The 21890-nt window shown below is 35.5% G+C and overlaps 1 protein-coding gene across 2 annotated transcripts in view; it reads left to right on the plus strand.

Annotated features, from left to right (window-relative positions):
• Positions 1-21890, plus strand: part of LOC137399019 (ER degradation-enhancing alpha-mannosidase-like protein 3) — a 58270-nt gene that overhangs the window by 21140 nt on the left and 15240 nt on the right. The window contains exons 10-18 of one of the 2 annotated variants that reach the window (XM_068085163.1): positions 812-979; positions 2724-2848; positions 5750-5906; positions 7278-7432; positions 8489-8699; positions 10074-10191; positions 12455-12612; positions 16984-17101; positions 21232-21411. In XM_068085163.1, the coding sequence (XP_067941264.1) occupies positions 812-979; positions 2724-2848; positions 5750-5906; positions 7278-7432; positions 8489-8699; positions 10074-10191; positions 12455-12612; positions 16984-17101; positions 21232-21411 (1390 nt within the window). The remainder of the gene's footprint in view (positions 1-811; positions 980-2723; positions 2849-5749; positions 5907-7277; positions 7433-8488; positions 8700-10073; positions 10192-12454; positions 12613-16983; positions 17102-21231; positions 21412-21890) is intronic. The other variant, XM_068085164.1, reaches the window with a different exon arrangement.

The raw sequence follows: 21890 nt of genomic DNA on the forward strand, positions 1-21890 counted from the left end.
TTTCAGCAAATTAGCCAGATAAGAGAAATTGTATAAATCGAATCGCCTGATGGAGAAATAGAATCGATCACGGATACCGAACGTCAGAAACGGTCTTTTTATGCTTCTGTCGTCATTATACTTTTATTTACAATACACATTCACAAGGTTTTACAAACCTTAACACAAATTTTACAAAGCAATATATTTTTAACAAGTATTTTTAAGTAATATATTATTTAAAAGTTAATTTAGGACTTTTTTTCGAAGAGTGTTGGCATCGATAACAAAGTCTAGGAAAGTAATCACCTCATCATCCTCATGGGTGCAGACCATAATTAAGTTTAGGTGAAAGAAGATCGGAAGAATAGAAAAAAAACAAGATTAGCGGGATAACCTTTGTACTAGTTTATGGCCCTCAAAGAATCCGTCTCCACGGCATGAGAGCAATGCGCAGCCACTGCGCAATCGCTGTTTCCTTGATGCGAATTTGCGCTGGCTTCGCACTGATCAGTGCAAAGACGCTGATTTGGAGATAGCCATGATTTGGAGATAGCGCAACTCCGAAGCATTGCGCATCATGGAAAAGTAGTGAATTAAAGTGCTTTATAAATGATTGCTTTCGATGGGATATGAACTCAGGACATTCAGATTAAGGTACCAACCCTCTACCAACTGCGCTAATCCAAACCTCTGTCAGCTTTGCAGAATAATCTTTCCTATACTAAGAGTGGTGTTGTATGATATTGGAAAATGTGTGTAATGTCGGAAAGGCAAGTTTGTTTGCATGTATAGCCTGGTATACTATTTGCGTGCTGACTCTGTCATGCAGGTGCTCAAGGGAGACCTAAAGTCAGCAATAGAAATGCACGAAGTACTCTATCAGATCACACAGAGACACACGTTCCTCCCTGAGGCAGTAACCTCTGACTTCCATGTGCACTGGGGTCAGCATCCACTCAGGCCTGAGTTTGTTGAATCCACTTACTTCCTTTATAAGGTGAGTTTAGATGGCGTGTGTGGGTGTGGGCTATTTTATTTGCTGTGCATGTGCTCTCACATCTCGATTAGGTACACATGCACAAAGAACTGACTTATAATTGAATTATTTCTAAAAGAGAATTTTACAGCAAGAGGAAAAGCTATGTTCGCAAGTGTCTGCACTTTGCAATATTCATTTAGATTTGATTGGTTTATTTCGTTCACATGGTTCAGTCCAGTATAATTTATAGTGGTATTCTAACAATACTGCTGTGGGGTATTTACCCTGACTGCTAGTTGACTGAACATGTTTACATATTCGTATGCCCCTTCATAGGTTTGAAACTCCAAGCAACGCTAACTTATCTGGGTTTTGTTTGAAATAAAATTGCGCTTCATTAATCCATTGGCATAAAATTTGTCGTAGTGAGTAATAAATGAAAACATACAATTTGTGCTTATGCAGCTAAAAGACTACTTGAGGATAACAAAGGTTATCGTTCAGCAGTGGTCACATGGTAACCAAAGTTTCTGGTGTCAGATGCTTTGGTAGGAAGAGGCAGCTGATGTAACTAAAACTTAAATCACTCTGTTCATGATCTAAGTGGTTCAGCGAGATACAGCCAAAGATTGTATTTGATTGAACAACTTATTATTTAGCGGTTACAGCATTTAATTATTTTTTTACATATGATCATGCATAACGAATGAGAGATAACTTGTGTAAATTTAAAAAATTGCGATGTATGGTCCTCATTGGACAGATAACAATTTCCATTGTAATTCTTACTATATGAAATCAGTTTCATTTGAGACTCATTTAAGAGAACTCACCGATTTGTTGGTAAGAAAATGTGACTTTTGAATTATCATAAATGTTGAAGCGTAGCATGGATGTCAAAGCCTTTTTATGTGTTACAATAGCAGTTGTTTTAAATATGCCAAATTTTAAGTGAAATTCTGAACATGCACTTAATGAGACGACTAAAATGTTGGCCAATATCGGGCTCAAATCTATGACATTCAGCTTATTAGATCGATGCACTAACCAACTTATCTAATCAGCTGCCTTCCGAGGCTTCAGGTTTGTTGGGCCAATCTATATATTCCTCAAAGTTTGTGTGTGTGTCTGTGTGGGTTTATCCAGCTATAGCTATTCAAATCTTGTAATGAAGAATGTATATCACAGAAGATTTGAACTCGGACCTTTCTATTCACCAGTCCAATCCCTTACCAATTAAGCTACACAAGCTTAATGGATTCATTAGGCGATATATTTCGCTATGTGGGTGAAAATACGCTACCGCTTTCTCCGTTATGGCGCAACGTCATTCTATGTATAATTAGTAACTAGCTCTCTCAAATTAGCCATTGGCAATGTACCAGGCTAATAGCAAGTGGCATTGCTAATAAGCTGATTTTATAAGTGTGGCATCGCTATCGCTGTTTATAAGCTAGTTTTTAATACCCGTGCAACGCCAGATATTCTGCTAGTCAGAAAATAAAGACTGGTTTGTGATAAAAAAAAGGAACAGACGGACAAACAGCGACCAGTAATAATGTACATTTTGAAAGCAACAAATGAAATCAAATAAGATAGAAAATAGCTGGACAGATGTAAATTAGTAAACTATGAACTGTGAGAATCCTTTTATCAATTGGTCATACGTTGACAGCTTAGGTTTGTGTGGCCACAACTTGGTTACCGGTTTTATCACCATTTGTGCTGAGTCAAGGCTGAACTGCTGTTTGACATCTTACAGGCTACTGGAGATCCCCACTACCGTGATGTAGGGCGAACTGTCTTAGAAAAATTAGAGCAGCATGCTAGAGTTCCTTGTGGATTTGCTGCCATCAAAGATGTTCGGGGCAACACCCATGAAGATCAGTAAGTTTTTATGAAACTGTGGCTCATCCCGTTGTTGGTTGCCATAGTAACACTTGAACGAATCACCTTGGATATAGCTGGCCTTATGTATGCTACTACCCTGGCTGTCAAGTTTGCCTTGAGAGATAAAGCACAGGGAATAACTATCTCCGCAATAATTTCCAAACATCTTCAATCAGCAGATTGGTGCTCAGCAGGTCACTGGTGTTATAGTATCAGTCCACCAATCCAAAAGTCACGAGTTCGAATCCAGTTGAAAGCAATCTTTTTTCTAACCCATATGTATGGTTTCGAACGGAGATGACTCTTATTATAGAAGAGAGCATGAGAGATTGTCAGGTGTAATGAACATGTGCACAATTGTTCTTGGATGTGTATAGGTGGTTGATAGAGTTGCCCCGATTTTGGTATCGGAATCGGTATCGGTGCCGATATGAGTGTCAAGTATCTGAATCGGTATCGGCCGATCTTTTCTTAAAAAATCTGAACCTTCCGATACTTTTTACAGACCAACCATTTAGCAGAAAACTGTATTTTAGCCTGCTATACTAATAAAAAATCATCAGCTGTAAGCTTCTTACTTTTACTTAATGAATTTCAGGCCTGCCACACAATTTATTTCATGTCTATAGCCTGATCAACACAGCGAAGGAAACTTTTTAGCCAGAACGTAAACAAAAAGTGTGGTATTTCCCAATTACAGCGATAGGTTTTATTGCAAGCAATCACGAACAAGATAACAAAATAGGGAAACAAGAACGCAGTGTAATATTTCTATTTACTAGCATTACGAAAGTAATTTAAACAGTCGACGCATAAAGTTATCTATCACGCTCTTGATCTTGACGATACAATGGATCGTTTGTATTGTACAAAAAACGGTAACCCCAGTGGCGTATCGGTATGTAGCCTGTCCTCCAACATCTGTTGCAAGGGAATCCTCCTTCAGTACGCTTGGCTACATTGATAATGATGGAAGAAAAGAGACGTCTTACTGAGATAATTGAATCACTAACGGTTTTTAAAAGAAACATTGATTTGCTCTAAACTTGTACAGGCACAGCAGTTCATCCAACAATAGAAGAGGGACTTCGTTATCACAGATAGAACTGTACCACTAACAGTAATTACCTTTATTTACAAATTACAAGAAACATGGACTGTTTTGTTACTACATGCACGGTATGTCAGTATGTGAATATGTATATATTTTTTTCCATAAATGCAAACAAATAAATACAATAATATTCATGTTTTCTCTACGCTATGTTTGTATTTGCATAATAAAATGAGCTACTATCTATGCAACACAAAAGATCTGAATCGGTATCTGAATCGGATTATTTTTCAATTAGGATCGGTATATCGGATCGGTATCTGAATCGGCTGGCGAATTTAGAATCGGGGCATCTCTAGTGGTTGAGCAGCACAGGTGGTAGCTCGTTTGGCTGGGAATTTAAATGTTTGGGTTCGATTCCCGTGTGTTGCAATCTTTTTTCATAAAACTCGTAGCATGGCTTCAGACAGGCGGATGAACGAACACTTCTCTTATTATCATAAATACTAGCTGAATGTCTGGTGTTGCCCGGGTAATAAAAAAGTATTTGCACAAGAAAGTTATTTTCATTTAACGTATAACAACAGTTCTCATTTTAACTTTCAAACTTCATATCATGAAAAGAGGGTTTTGTGTAGTTCAAATAAATTGAGAGAAAAAATAGTAGCACTAAAGGTTTTCAAACCACTAACCTTTAAGTTTTATATCATGGAAAGAGTGTTTTGTTGAAACAAATTGAGAGAAAAAATAAAACAACTAAAGGTATGTAAATGTGAAATAGTTAGCAAGTAATGGCTAATTAAAGTCTGTTTTTCTTCGATTACTGTGAAAAATGATTCGATATACAATTATACTGTACGATTTTAATTAATTTCAGTGTTGGCATCGTGAGGCTAAAATGTCGTCTAGAGTGGTATAGAAACGTATCCGGCTCTTATTATAGTAAATATTAAGCACAGGGTAGGTGTCATTGTTTCTAATGCCAGCTCACATCGAAAACAATTATCATCAAAACCTTGTGATGCAAACATTTTGCGCCAAATGATGGTAAGGCTTTGTGGTGTTGAAGTAATGACAGGTTTGATAGACTCCCTAGAGATAGGATTGATATGATTGGGTAATTCTAGTTTTCATCACCTTTCTCTCAATTGAGGCTAGATCTATGCTATGGGTAAACCTTCCTCTCAATTGAGGCTAGATCTATGCTATGGGTAAACCTTCCTCTCAATTGAGGCTAGATCTATGCTATGTTTAAACCTTCCTCTCAGTTGAGGCTAGATCTATGCTATGGGTAATCCTTCCTCTCAATTGAGGCTAGATCTATGCTATGGGTAAACCTTCCTCTCAGTTGAGGCTAGATCTATGCTATGGGTAATCCTTCCTCTCAGTTGAGGCTAGATCTATGCTATGGGTAAACTTTCCTCTCAGTTGAGGCTAGATCTATGTTATGGGTAAACCTTCCTCTTGGTTTAGATTGATTACTCATTGGGTCAAGCGCGACCCATAATATTGATGCTTTACTGTTTTTCCCAAAAAATTGTTTTTTCTATGTAAATATGTTACCATGGCAACTCAGTGTTTTGCTAAAATTTAAAGCATCGATATCTTTCACTAACCTGTGATGACAAACAAAGTTGTTTTGCAGTTTGATGCAAAATATTAAAAATGTACTATTTATGTTCTTTATTACGATTATACAACAGCTCATAATCATAAAAAAATGTGAAAGACACCCTTGCCAAAAACTGGAAATTACAGGAGCCTTGACCTGCCAAAAGGATGTTTTGTTAATTTTGAGTTATAATCGGCTATTATTCATGCTCTGCTGCTACATCCGCTTGCAGGATGGACTCATTTGTGCTGGCGGAAACCTTCAAGTACTTGTACCTTCTCTTCGAGGAAGAAGAGAACCTGACTCTGGATGTCTCCCAATATGTCTTTACCACGGAGGCTCATATCTTACCCCTGTCTTTGGCTAATCATAGTTTTGATAGCAAGAAGGTTAGTCAATGTTCTCTTTGTGCTAACTGCTCTTTATAAACATACTTGCCGAATGCCCGGCGTTGCACACCTATTACAAAAACAACCTATAAACAATGGCAGGCAATGTAGTTACCATTGGCTAATTTGAGCAAGCTAGTATCCGTATTGCCTAGCTTACTAACAAGAGCCGTGAGAGCAAGCTTTAGTGACGATGAGCATAACGTAACGCAGAGTCACTACGCATATTTTAACCCAAATAGTGACTCATTTGATTCATATCGCCTAACGAATTCATTGTATCTTATATGGCCTAAGGGGGACTCATCGAAAAAAGGAAAAACTGACAAATGACAAATAATGATTATAAAACTAAATACTGTTAAACTCGGATAACTCCCCTTCGGATAGCTCGAACACATGGTTAACTCGAACGGATTTGTTTGGTCTGTACCCACGCAATGATAAATTGCTTTAGATAACTCGAACTTAACATCATTAACTCAAACAGTTTTTGCCCAACGGCTACCGAGACGGTTTTTATCGCTTTAGAATATCACTTTATTCCAAGCCATAGAAATAAGCATCAACTTTTAGTAGGTCTTAGGCGTCATCATCGGCAAAATATTTTTGTTAATGGCTTTTTTAAAGGTTTGCAGAAAATCAAATTTTACCAAACATCCGCTTTGCGATGGCTCTTCGAAAGCAAGGAAAAGCGAGGTAACCTTCGGGTAAACTTAAAGAAAAATTGGAAAAATTGATCTTGGTTAAAACGCTCAAAAGAAAAAGATGTTTTTCTTCTGAGTGTTTCAACAGTGACCAAGTTTTGCCAATTTTAATCGGAAAATGTCCTGGCAGTCACATCACATCACCAAAAGTCATCATCTCAAGTGATAGAAAAATATCTATACTTTCTGATAAAAAATTTTAAACTTTTATGAGAAGCCTTTTAATTTGCAACAAGCCATCTATGCTTTTGATTTATATATATAGTTTGTATATTGGTACATATACCTACTAATAAATAAATAAATACATGGACTTGTGACAGTGCTCTGATAACTTGAACGCTCTGATTACTCGAACACTTTTGCTTAGTCCCGTGAAGTCTGAGTTGTCTAAGTTTGCCTGTACTATGTTTTTTCACCTGTGGCGTTCTCAGTCGTTTCCATGGGGAGCAAGTGGGCCATGGGAAGAAACGAACAAACGAAAGGTCTTTCGCATCTAGAAGGATTTTTCATAAGTCGCAGCCAAATTTCTTACCAAAAACATTTCACAACTTGAAAATTTTTAGAGAGTAGAGGTTTTACTGTACACTAAATTTATTTCCATCATTAATAGCTACATGTACACTGTATACTCCCTAACAGCAGAATATGTGTACATATGCAGGCACCGACAGCGCCAAAGCCAAAAGGCACTCATCACGATCACTCATGCCCCAACATACGGGAATTGAGCAGTATGTCAGTCATACGATATGCTCAGAGTCTTCGTACACCACTTCACAACTATGTGGAACTCAAATGCCCAAAACCTAAGCCATCGTGAGTCGTCTTTCTTTTAATGGAATGCTTTTTAGAATATGTCGCTAAGCTTCTTTGATTTAGTTGGCTAAAAGTTTTACTTTTTAGTTAATTTGAAAATGTTGTCAAATTAATTATAAGGATCAATGGATGTTTGTTTTATGTATGTGGAGCCCACATGCTCTAAACCTAAGGCATCGTGAGTTGTATTCTCTTTAATGGAATACCTTGAATTTGTGTAGATTATGTTGCTATGCGTCTTGTCTTTGGTTGACTCTTGGTCTCACTGCTCTATTTTTGTAAAAATTCAGGCAACTTAATCATAAGAGATCAATGTATCCTTGTTTTTATTTATGAAGAGCTAAAATTATCTATATGTAGTCATTGGGAGTTGTCTTCCCTTCTCTGTCAAATAGTCGTAAGGGATCAAAGAATCTGTTTTTCATTTTCATGGTTTTAAAGATTCTATGCATATTTACATGTTCTCTAAGTGCGACATCATTCATCTCTATAAAAAATTTCCTGTTTGGAAAACTAACAGCAATTATTAAAGTACTGGTGCTACTTTGTCACGGTTGATAGGACTTTTACTTGTTTGAAATTCAATAGCAGGAGTCGAAGCCAGACACAAAGCGCCAAATTAAAAGATAACAATGAAATATGAAAACAAAGTCAAAATTAGAATTGAGTTTAGTGCAAGATTGGAACTTAACTTTAAGTTCGTGTTGGGTAGGCTGATTTCATTTCAGTTAAATTTAAAGTTTATGTTGTGAAGTGTCTCAAAACTGTTGCATACCGAACGAGGTGCCCTCAAGTCTCTCTCACTCTACTAAGAACTCTATATACGGTACATAGCAAGTGCTGTACATTTTATTGCAGACCATAGCCACTAAATAGGCATTGGCTACTTTGTAAGTGTAGGTATTGAATTACAACAATTTTGAACGCGTTTTTCTGTATTTCTAGAGGAGGAGAATGGATTAATTTGTATTAATGGTTATTTTATATAGCAAATATTGCTTTGAGATATGAGAACATTGACATACGAGCCAGTCCTGGAATGTATTAACCTTGTAGGTTGAGGTATGACTATATGTCGTCTAAGAGTGGGAAAACTGCAGTTGTCTTACCAAATGTTGGTATGTCGAATCATTGCAGACGAACACCTAGAGTAAGAGCCCAGCAGTTCTTACCGGGAGACATAAAGCAGGCCCAAACATTGGAGTCTATGGGTATACAGTTGGTGAATATCAATGGAAGGGTACAACTCACACACTCGCCTACTAAGGTAGTAACTAGTTACAATTCTTACGGTTAATCTGCTAATCTGTTAATCTGCTTTGGTTAGCAAGCTTATAAAAAATGTTTGGAGTTTGAATCTTGCACAACACAATATTTTTTACCAACTCTCGGCCATGGCTATGGATCGACAAGGCTGTCATAGTAAAAGTTGACTAGATTGAAACAACTATAAATCAATTGATTTAATAGAAATAAAAGTATATATATAATATATATACAATGTATATATAGATAAATATATATAATTATATATAATAATAATATATATAATATTATATTATTATATATATAATATATATATAAAACTCGAAGTGTTTATCATAAACTAGTGCTACGAGAAGTTTCATATTGAGCCTTTTCTTGGTCTTTCAATTCACGTGAGAACATCACGTGACAAAACAATAACTAAATGTAATGGCAACGTCAGAGAAATAAACTGATTCCAATCTACGGCGGCTTTTTGTTTTATATATATATCACGCGCGCCCGCGCGCACACACACTTAATCTACTTAGAAAAATACTATTTGTTATTACCAGCACGCTTAAAAATCAAGATTGTTAAGAGAGCTCATCACGCGTATCGATTATTAAGCTGGCTTCAGATAGACTCTTATTATAATAAAGATTTAGACTAGCTTGAGTTACTAGCTTAAGTTACTCCAACACATTGGGTAATTATTTTATTACCCGTACAATGCCGGGCATTCGGTTAGTAGTTTACTAAATATAATATAGCTGATGATTTCACAGAAAGAGTCATGTGATCAGAGACCACAGCTATTTATATGTGTTCAGTGATTGGCTGATGGCACAGCTTCTCAGTTCCTCTAATAATAATACAGCTACTCGCCTGTAATACATTTTCTCCTAGTTCGGCCTTTCTTCATTGATACTGACTGGATGGCCTTCAGTTACTAGCTAGCCTTTGTTCACACTCCTTCACTCAGAATTTCTAATAGTCCATGTATGTTTGAGTACTTCTATGAATTTATTGTGGCTTGTTGTCTGAGTCATGTTTTTTACATTTGCTCTGTGCAGGAAGTAACCTGGCTTTTTAATAAACATTTCATCTCTTTTATTTTATAAACAAAGATTATTTATCATAATTCATAAACAAATGTGTTATTTCTTATATTTTTTAAATAAACACATTATTTCTTATGTTAGAAAAACAAATGTGTTATTTCTTATATTTTATAAACAAACAGTAATTTTTACATTTTATAAATAAACACATTTCTTCTATTTTTATAAGCAAACACATTATTTATTCAATTCTATAAATACACATGTTATCTCTTATATTTTATATTATAACATATCTAGCATATTCTCTAGTCTATTTTACATATCAACAGGCTGATTCGACAGAGTTGGCAGAGGAGGGGCTGGCCTTCATGAAAGAAATGCTTGAGTTGGCTCAGTCGCAACAGGAACTCTTGACCGAACCAAGGATTGTACAGATTATGTTCACCAGTGAGTTGTCTACCCTTTACATAGCTGCACTAGGGCTCTTGTCAGGCTGTTTGTCAATTCTTGGCCCCTATGATCTACTTCAAGTTCTTGAAAAATGTTTTATGGTCTCTTCTATTGATGCATCCAATAGCATGCACATAGCTCTAGGTGTGCATAGCTCTATAGATTGTTAGGTTGTACAGCTCTAGGTGTGTCTAACTCTCATTCATTACTGATATGTGTATTTCGCTAAACCACGTTGTCAAAAATGGCAGATGTCTAACCATGGGATCAGTTGAAATTCGAACCATAACATGCTTTGAATTTTTCGTTTTTGGTTTAGGATGGATAAAAAAAAATTTGTAAGCAGCAACCTAAACATATTTCTGATGCTAATGAAATTTTCAATATTGGGTCTCCGATATTTCTGATGGCTACATTTCTATATTAAAGAATGGAGCTCTGCGATTTGGTCATACTGCGAGAATGATAGCTTTTTTTGCAGTCAGTTTCACGAAACTAAAATAACTAATAAGCATGGCTTCTGTATTTTAAATGCATTGAGTCTCATACACAGTTTTCTGTTGATTTCAAAGAACTGCAGAGTGAAGCTACAGGACATAACCTCTAGCTTTTACAACAAAAATACTGATTCTATGTCAGTCAACAGTTTTTTGGCAAAAATCAATTCCATGGGAACAAGCAAAAAGTTCAAGATCAGTTGCAAGTTCCAAGGACAGATCACATTATAGTAACATCATGTTACAAAGTATTTTGTGTTTTTATGGGAATGTTTCATTGTGTGTCTGAAGTTTAACAATAATCTAAGGTATTTGTGTGGTTTTTATCCATAAATGACATTTTAACCCCTTTCATTTAACTTAGTATTTTTACATTATAAATATAAAAAAATGTAATATGTAAATAAAGCGTCAGTATAAAATTAACTCATTTTTAGTACAAAAAATAATCTTTTCTATAATAAGAACTTGTCCGAAGTCACACTCAAAGTTCAGGAAAAAAGATTGCTCTAGACAGGATTTGAACCCGTGACTTTCAGGTTTATATACTGACACTACCACCTGCTCTCATTGTCCACATTGCTGCACTTCTGAATAATTGAGCAGTTTACATATTACACCTGAATAACCTCTCATGGGCGCACAGGACAAAAAGTGCACTAGAATTATATAAAATAGTACCTGGTCTATTCATCAATTTAATGAGCAAGAATTTTAAAGTTGCAGGCAAATAATAAACATCCTATTTTGTGTGCTGGTCGCTGCTCCCAAAGTCCTTTTGCTTTTACAACACTGGCTAGGCGTCTAAAAATACTAAACCGCAGAACATTTAAAGATGAACTGGCCCAAAACTTTGGTAGATTTTATCATAAATTATCGGTATTTTCCTATCGTTTGAGATTGTTTTTGATGTTTGAGGTGATCTGACTGACAGGATGTTTCAATATAAAATCAACAAAACTTGATCGCAGTTAGAATGTTCAGAAAAATTTTTTTGCCGAAATGTCACTAATTGCTCGGCTGTTTCTCTCTTGTTATTGATATTGGCTCTTGTGTTGAGGTTGCAATGTCACGCATTTTTATTCTGTTGGTCTGTTTCTTGTAATCACACTTTTTGAAGCTGAGGATTTTAATGATGACCAAATTTTGTCGATTTTAATCTTGAAACATCCTGGCAATCATATCACCTCAAGCATTAAAAACATTCGCAAATGATAGAAAAATACTGATATTCTCTGATAAGAACCGTAATCTGATGTATCGGCTTATCGATAAGGTTTTTCTTCTTGTTATGAAGCCTACACATTACCCAGACCAATCAAATGTTGTTTCTAATGAAACAACTCTGTTGCCAATCACGTGCAACCAATCGAGGATCTATTTGCTGAGCAATTTAATTTCTAATTATTTTTCAAACTGAGCAAACCAGATTGCTATCGTCATGGCAATAAGAAGTTTGGCGCATTCCTTCAATGCAAAAGAAACGTCAGATATTTTGCGAGAGTGGGATTCACAAAACATGTTTATACTTGTCTTGTAGCAAATTTTGTTCCGAATAATATGCATTTTGTGGTAAAACAATATATGCATTGATTCTTGAAATATTGTATAAATACTAGCGATATATCGATTTTTCAAAAATCTGTTTTCATTAATTTGGTCAGAATATCGTGTTTTGCGCATTAGTGAAAGAGTTGAGTGAAGCAAAGAGAGGGTGAGCCATCACATTATGATGTTGTCATCGGAGTTACGATCTCTTGTAGATCAACCAACAAGACAGAGTGTGGTGTTGGAGGCTGGGCCAGCCCAGTTTGGCTGGGACTTTGTGACTTCTGACAAAATCTCTAACCATTACAGAGCTTATAAGGAAGGGTTTCGATCCTCCGTAGTAAAAGCTAAACCATTAGATGCTTGTAAAGCTGTAAGTATCGTTTATTAATCGTCCTTTTCTATTTTTATACAATTAATTTTTACCGACGGCCATCTCAGCGCATGAGTTTTTAAATGTAGAATTTGATAAGTTATTTGATTTCAAACCTGAAGTTATTTCTTTCTTAACTCTTTGAACCCTGGCTGTCTTTGTCAATGTGTGGCAGTATCCTTGGGCAATTTGTCCAATGATAGGAAGATTTGTAACTTTTATTAAATATATCTAAATGTGCTCATAATCATAATACTTGGTAAAACAAGGGTAAAAAATGTCCAGCAACATACAGCAAATGTCACTAAATGAAAAAGCAAAATTTTTCCCAGTTCTTCGGACTGAAGCCATAAAAATTCATACGATTTTAACAACTTCTAATTCTTCATGGTGGCATCATGTTCATTGAACACACTATCATCATCATTTCATGACTCTAAATAATCTGAAAAATATGGTTAGTATCATATAACTCTTCATCTGCATCACAATCATCCATAACATACCAACAAACAAGTTGTATCAATTTTTTTCCCGATATCGTCCCATTAAAATTGTTATTATAACGAAGGAAGTAGATAAATATATTTGAAAAAGGTTAAACATTAAAGCAAAATTTTTGGTCTAACGCCCTGTGCAAAAATTTATTGAATTGGTTTATGCTGTTATTTAGACACAGCATTTGTGAACAGTGCTATGTGGATGCCGGAATACTGGCCGTCAGGGTTCAAAAGGTCAAAACATGCGAAGTTTCTTGAAACATGGTGTTCTCGTAGATCAGGGCTTCCCTATTTGTTTCATCGCAGCGTCCTCCCCTCATGACCGATGGGGGCAATATCGCACCCCTTTCCTTAGAGTTAATCAAAAAGGATCGGAATAATGAAAAACAGCCGCATTCAGAATGTTCATGTAATGCATATAGCTATCAAGTGAGAACAACATACAGAGGCTTGTGCAGGCTGTTTGTGCAAAGTGTAGAGCTGTGTTATAAAATCGCGTGTCTCAATCTCACATTCCCATCTTTGGAATGAAACAAAAATGGCACTAAGTTTACTGAAAAGCAAGGATGTACAAAATATACAAAAACAATATGTTATTAGAAGGTCATTCTAAGAATAGTCTAACGTTTAACACGGCAGCCTGTAAAAACCGACTCGCTTTATCATCTTTGAATTATTTCTGTGTCCTCTCAGGTATAATCTGATCAAAATGTGATTTCCTGTGGGTGAGTGAAATACCTGGATAACTTTTCAGGATTGATGTTTATTTTGATACGTAGAAGAAATAAAAATTCGGATTCATACAGGCAAGTTGTTGTGACAACAAATACACTCTTTTGTCCTAGCGATTAATCCTTGTACATCCACGAACAACAGCTCACACCACCAATTGGGAAGCCCTACTACATCGTACGCATCACAATAAACAACCAACAGCAACCTGTGTTCAGCTTTCAGTCATAAATAAAAATGCTAGCAACAGCAAAAATACAAGTTACAAAGCATGAAAATTAATTTTTTAAATATGTTAGTTAGAGTGAGTTATGCCGAGTGTCTCTACTCTACACCTGATTCTATGTCTGCATGTGAGGTCAAGGTCAAGCTTTCATTATTGATGTTTGAATTACTGATTCAAAAGACTGTAAAATTATTGCTAAGCCATTAGCACACAAATATGAATGGAAAAAGGTTGGATATATTTTATTTTTAGATGGAATACCGAAACCACGATAAGTTATTTATTCGGTGCATATTTGAGCAGTCTCCGCACACATAATTAATGAATTGAATCATTAATTCAATTAATCATTAATCCATCAATTGTCTCTCTGTTATGCCCGTGGCGGGTGGTTGACACACCACTGACTGTCAGACTTGTGCTAAGAAGTACTTTTTGCTTCCATGCTTTCAGGTTTACAAATATTTGACTAAGTTTTAAGGTGCCAAGCACAGCTTTTGTTTGCGGTCAGAGCTTTGAAATCACACCAAAATAACTAAAAATTTACATATTTCTTACGTTACAATAGTTCATAAATTACAATTGAAACAAAATCATTAAAAGTGCTTTATTAGAGAATGAAAAATGATTTTAGTAGGTCTTAACCATTGCCTCCAGTTTCAAAGACAAATTTAGTTCTGGAAACTTTGGGTAGTAGTTCAAGACTTGTTTGAAGCATTTTGCTTATTTTCATTTTGGCTGAGCAGCAAATGAAAAAGAAATAATTGAAAGTTTTAATGATTAAAATAATTTAAATGATCTTGGAATAAATTATTAATGTTTGCCATTGGTAGCTGATATATAGTATGTTATGTTTAGTATACTATAGTAATAATATAATATGTAGTATATATAATATATATTATAATTATAGGATTATATAATAATATATTACAATTAGATGATTAGATAATAAAATATTATTATATTGTTATATATTATTATAATGTTATAATATATAATCTAGTATAAGAATATACTATTTATAGTATATTATCTATAGTATAGCTCTTATTCAAAAGTTCTGGATCTTGAAAAGCCTTGTTTCTGATCAGCTTGGTTGAATACACTGATAAAAAAATTTGCAAATTAATTTGAAATGGTTGATTAAACATCTTATTCATGCAGTGGAACTATGTTTTCAATGTTCACATTGTTCGATCAGTCTGCTGTGACCCTCAGCTTCTGATCCATTAACCGCAGGTTGGGTTTGATTTCTGGGAAGCCCGATGGTAGAAGGATATACAGCCTTTAAATTGCTTGCTCTGTTAGTGAATATAATGTTAACCCTCTATTTGAACTTTGCCTCTATTTGAGCGCCATTTCGACAAGTTCATTTTTTAACTCCAATGCTTTACGATTTTTCGTTTAAAATTTGAAAGCATCAGGATCGTAGGAGTTCTTTTTTAACACTGTCTTGATACTTTGACGTATGTGAAAAACCATTCAGCATTTAGTGTGGAATCTGGAATACTATTTGAGGCTTCGACTTCTGCTTAGCATGCGTGTGCAATATTACATGTGGTTTCTCTTCATTTGCGCCCGAGTGTATTCTAAATAGCGAAGTGTAAAAGTTTGCTCTGTTAAAGCAATTGTTCAGATGCTAATATCAACGAGTGCATCAGTGCAGAAGAAAAGTTGGGGTCAGCAGACACTGTTGAAGGTATTAAACAGCGAAAAGAAGCGGAAATGGGTACAAATGAAAGCAACAATCAGAATGCAACTGGCCGAGCAAACGATGCAAATAGTTTTGTTTCAAAAATGTTAATTTTTGTTTATGCGTGTATTATAAGTATGGTTTGTTTATGTTACTTGTTTCTGAACATGTATATATATATATATATATATATATATATATATATATATATATATATAGCCAAAAACTGACTTATCATGTGCAATATAAGGGGAGTTATGAAGCTGCAATGATGCTATCAAATAATATGCTATAAATATACCAATTTTTAATCTATGTAATGATAATCTATCAAATGCTACATATATATATATGTAGCATTTGATAGATTATTATTACATAGATTAAAAATTGGTATATTTATAGCATATTATTTGATAGCATCATTGCAGCTTCATAACTCCCCTTATATTGCACATGATAAGTCAGTTTTTGGCTGCAAAATATAGCAGTCATATCAATGATTGCAATGAGCTTTTATGCAACATTGTTAATTATAGATATAAAATAAAAATATGACTTGAATTTTAGAATGAAATAAAAAATTGCAAGCTCGCACAAGTTACAACAACGACTATAAGATCATCATAGGTTATTGCAAGCAATAGACATCAACTGTTAGAAATGTTACTCAGAATTCCAATGCATATTAATTTAGAGATCTCTGACAAATTGGAGCTAAGTTAGCAAATTTCTTGCATCTCAAAGGGTTTATGCTGCTCTCGAAGGAGAGTGCGAGATATATGCGACATACGCTTAGCTCGTAAATGGATATTTGTCTTCCCGAAATGCCACCCTCTATTTGAACGTCACCTCTAATTAAGCGCCATCATGGGAAAGGTTGTAAGATAAAGGTTCAAATAGAGGTTTTACGGTTGCGCAGGTGCGTTTAACTCGCTTATTTTTCATGTAGCAGCCTCTTTTTCAGATGCAGTGACACTCCCTTTTCTAAGACCATAGAGGTGGGGTGGGGGAAGGGAGGTGGGGAGAGGGAGTGATAGAGCAATCACTCACGAGTGGAACACTGGGTCAATACGTGAACCACCCAAGCATACTTTCATGTACTGCCAGAGATTATAACTGTCTTTTTTTCAACATTGACATTCATGACCAGGTGCTTACCTAAAATAAACTAAACACCCATGTCTTCTCACTGTTTTGCTTATTCTGATTTTCAGATCCAAAACTCAGAAGAGTTATCAGGAAACATAGTGCTTGTCTCTCGCGGTGACTGCACCTTTGTAGATAAGGCCAGAGCCTGCCAGAATGCCGGCGCAGTCGGTGTCATTGTCATGGGTGAGTATGGGCACCCTTGTAGCTTTAAGAGGCTTAAAACTTTATGTATCACTGATAACTCTATGTATCACTGATAACTATCAGCCATGCCTGATAGTTATCAGTGATACATAGAGTTATCTCTAATTGCTTAGAGATAGCTCTATGTAGCTCTATCTGAGATAGCTCTACAGCTCTGTGTATTGTTTATAGCTTTATGCATCATTGGTGCCTCTATGCATCACTCATAACTTTGTGTATCAATGATAACTCTATGTATCACTGATAGCTTTATGCATCACTGATAACTCTATGCATCACTGATAATTTTCTGTATCACTGATAGCTCTATGTATCACGGAGAACCATGTGTATCACTGATAACTCTATGCATCGCTGATAATTATATGTATCACTGATAGCTTTATGTATCGCTGAGAACTATGTATTGCTGATAACTCTATGTATTGCTTATAGCTTTATGCATCACTGATAACTCTATGTATCACTGATAGCTTTATGCATCACTGATAACTCTACGCATCACTGATAATTCTATGTATCACTGATAGCTCTATGTATCACTGAGAACTATGTATTGCTGATAACTCGGTGTATTGCTTATAGCTTTATGCATCACTGATAACTCTATGTATTACTGATAACTCCATATATCGCTGATGACTTTATGTGTCACAGATATCTCTATGTGTCACTGATATGTCTATTTATTACTGATATGTGTATGTATTACATTTAACTTATAACTACATATATCCACTTGAAATGTATATGTTCTAGTGTTCATTATATTTTGATGGAAGAGTTGATTTTATGCTTGTCTGAATAGACTGACAACGCTGCTGGTTTTGGCAGTTTTCTGTCGTTCCATTTTTTTCATCTCACGTTTACATTGTTCATCTCTCATTGTCCAATTCTTTCTTTGGCAACTGAGCAGTTTTCATGTTCTCAGTTATCGAGAATTGCTATGATTATAATTACTAGTATGCTGGTAGTCCCATGCGCGGTGAGAGATGGTCAGATGTCATAAATATGTGCACAAATATTCTGCAATGCAGTTGGTTGGTATTGGAGTGTTGGTCGACCAGTCTAAGTCTCGCTAGTTTTAACCCTGTATGATGCAATCTTCTCGCTATCCACCATTCGCTTTGGACAGAGGAACAGGCATGGCTCTCATACCTTGTAAAAGTAGATACATATCACAGAAAATAACCTTCAACGCTAAAATTTCGACGCCACTAACATCAAAACGAGTCAATATACAGTCAGTATTGGAATCTATAGAATTTGTGTGAAACTCGGTTAAGAAAACTTCATGTACATGTATGTTCTACCTGCATAGCTTTCTACCTGCATAGCTTTCTACCTGCATAGATTTTTACCTGCATAGCTTTCAATGCATCAAATCTTTGCCTCTGCTTAACACCCTAGCACGAAAAACCTGCCAATATTAAATATAATGATCAGTGCACAATATATTAGTGAATTCACATCTATATTAATAAATCCCATGTTGACATTGTGTTATCTGTTAGCTTGTGTAAATGCTAAGCGTTTCCACTTTATTTTGGTCGATATCATCCAAACTTCCCATGCATAACTCCATTGCCTTCACCAGGCTGCTAAAAATATTTGTTTTCAAAACTCTATCTGGTTCCTGAAAACCAGCCTTTTACACACCCACCTGTGGCTATCTGATTGAAAATTTAAAAAACATCTGGCATCGCTGGGCTTACCGCTAGTATAACGATAATGGTGGGCATTCACCTAGTAATATATATACATGTATATGTATATAAATCTTATTGTTTGCCTTTTTGTTTTCTGTTGCCGATGTGTCTAGCTATAGTGATTAGAGTATTGCGATAAAAAATCCCCACCATTCTGAATCGAACTCATGACGATTGCATTTGCCAGTATGCAAACACACCCACCTAACCACAAGGTTAAGCCGATCTTATCTTATTTAGCTCAACTGTCATATCCTTAGCTATTAAAGCTAAATATGTACGTTTTATTATAAATTAATATAATCTTTGGCATTTGTTCTTCTTTAGACATTTTAAATCCATTTTAAAATCTATTAATCTTTCTTTATTTGTAATTTTCAAATGTGTCATTTCAATTTCACAAGTTCCACTTCAAAGGCACAAATTCAGTTTTCGGTTTTTGCAAAGGGCCAGTATCATTTGTGCCAAGTATGAGGAGGTACCTGTGTCGTCCTATTCAAAATTTTGATGGATAGCTTCAGCATCAACAGTGACCTTTTTCATACGCACATTTCTATGTACTCTTTGTTATTAGTTCAACATATTCATGATTTTTATTTTGTTTTATTAGTTCGTTTTATATGTATCAAATTCAATTCACTTTTCATTGTAACAAATCACGCTTTATCTAGCAATTACTTACTAATTACAGTCAAACATGGATAACTCGAACTTCAAGGGACCGAGCAAAAGTGTTCGAATTATCAGAGCGTTCAAGTTATCAGAGCACTGTCACAAGTCCATATATTTACTTATTTATTAGTAGATACATGTACATATACAAACTATAATATAAATCAAAAGCACAAATGGCTTGTTTCAAATTAAATGCTTCTAATGTAAAGTTTAAAACGTTTTTATGAAAAAGTATAGAGATTTTTCTATCACTTGAGATTGGTTTGTTGTTTGAGGTGATGTTATTGCCAGGACGTTTTTCAGATTGACATTGGCAAAACTTGATCGTTGTTGAAATGCTCAAAAGAAAAGACATTTTTTTCTTTTGGGGTTTTACCCACGATCAATTTTGCCGTTTTTTCTTGAAGTTTATGCTAAGATTACCTTACTTTACCTGGGATTCGTTAAGAGCAACACTCCGAGGCAGTTCAATTAGAAGTTTTACGAGGTTTTACGGTACATTCTATATCACTCACGCTTTTTTAATAGATACTTATTGAATGTACACACGTATTCTGTGTTTAGGTCAAACGATGAATAGTTTTTTGTAGCTCAGTCAACGTATACGTTTAATTACAACAATTTTTAAGACGTTTTAAACATTCAACAGTCCGACGTTGATTCAACACGGAATCAACGTCGGAAAACTATTCATCACGGGCTAGCCGGGTCACGCACTCAAGGATTTTCGGCACGCACATACAAAACAAAAACAACATGCGATTTTTGTTTTGTATGTGCGTGGTGAAAATCCTTGCGCGCGTGACCCGGCTAGCCCGTGCTATTCATCGTATAGCAGTATAAATCAAATTTCACCAAACTTTTAGAAAAGTCGTTGACAAAAATATTTTGCCAATGGTGGTAATAACGACGCTTATGAATTACGAAAAGATGAAGTTTACCTCTATGGCTTTGAATAAAGTGATTTTCTAAAGCGATAACAACCGTTTCGGTAGCTGTTGGGCAAAAAAACAGTTCGAATTAACAGTGTTGAGTTCGAGTTATCTATAGCAATTTATCATTACGTGGGAACGGACCAAAGGAAATGTTCGAATTAACCATGTGTTCGAGCTATCCGTGGACGAGTTATCCATGTTTGACTGTATTTCACATTGTAACCCCTTTACAGCTGTTTCAGTTTTTCTCTTAATTTGTTTGAACTGCACAAAACACCTTTCCCATGTTATGAATTTTAAAATTTATGATGGTAAATGTTGTTCTATGTTAAATAAAAAGATTTCTGAGCAAAACCATTTTATTACTCGAGCAATGCCGGGCATTCATCTAGTATTTCTATAATAAAAGCTGTGTTCGTCTGGTCGAAGGAAGCTTCATGAGAGCGTTAGGAAAAAGATCATGCAGCCCAGAAATTGAACTCACATATTCGGTGCAGCAGCCAGGTACACTACCATCTGTGCCATGAAACCCCCTTGCAGCATCAAAGAATAATTGTGTGCATAGATATTACACATGACATTCTCTCACAGCTCACGAGACCACCAGGGTTGTAGTCTTTATAAATATTAACTGTACCTGCCTTCTTAGCCAGTTTGGGTGTAACATGGCAGTACTAGGATACAATCATACATGAATTTAGAAGTCACTGCCATAGTATGGTGGTGATATTTCTGTAATGTGTGAATGATGTTATGAGAAGCTGTAATATCATCTCTGGTTGGTTTACAGACAACGTTATAGGCAGCAGCAAGGCAGAAAATGGGTTTTTCCAGATGTCGGGAGACGATGTGGACGATGTAACGATTCCCGTCGTTTTTCTTTTCAGCACTGAAGCTGCAGTTCTAACGAATCTGATGATCAATAAAAGAAACGACCTGCAAGTCTACCTTGCTAAGGTCAAGGATGCTGGTTAGTGGATTACTAGTGTAGGTAAAGAGGATTTTTCTAGCTAGATGTAGTTCTTAGAACAATTAGTTTTATGTCTGAAACTTTGAGTTTCATATCAGGAGTGGTCGTGGCTCAAAAATGACCTTACTCAAATTTTCACTAGATTTTATCAGGAAGTATTGGTAATTTTCTATCAATTGTTATAGTTTTTGGCGTTTGATGTGATCTGACTGCCAGGATGTTTAATGATTCAAATTGACAAAACTTAATCACAGTTAAATGGCTCCGAAAAAATCTGTGTGAAAAGACATCACTAGTTCATATCATCGCTATAGTTGATATCAGCTATTGCACTCTTCAAATTGCGGCGTTACACATCTCTATTCTTTTGGACTCTCTGGTCCGGTGGCAAGAACTAATAGATGAAGCTCTTTGATCACAAAGCATTTGAACGTGTTGAATTACATGGAGACATCGGTTTGTCATAATTTATCTACTAT

Source organism: Watersipora subatra, chromosome 6 (assembly GCF_963576615.1).
Source record: "Watersipora subatra chromosome 6, tzWatSuba1.1, whole genome shotgun sequence".
Lineage (NCBI taxonomy): Eukaryota > Metazoa > Bryozoa > Gymnolaemata > Cheilostomatida > Watersiporidae > Watersipora > Watersipora subatra.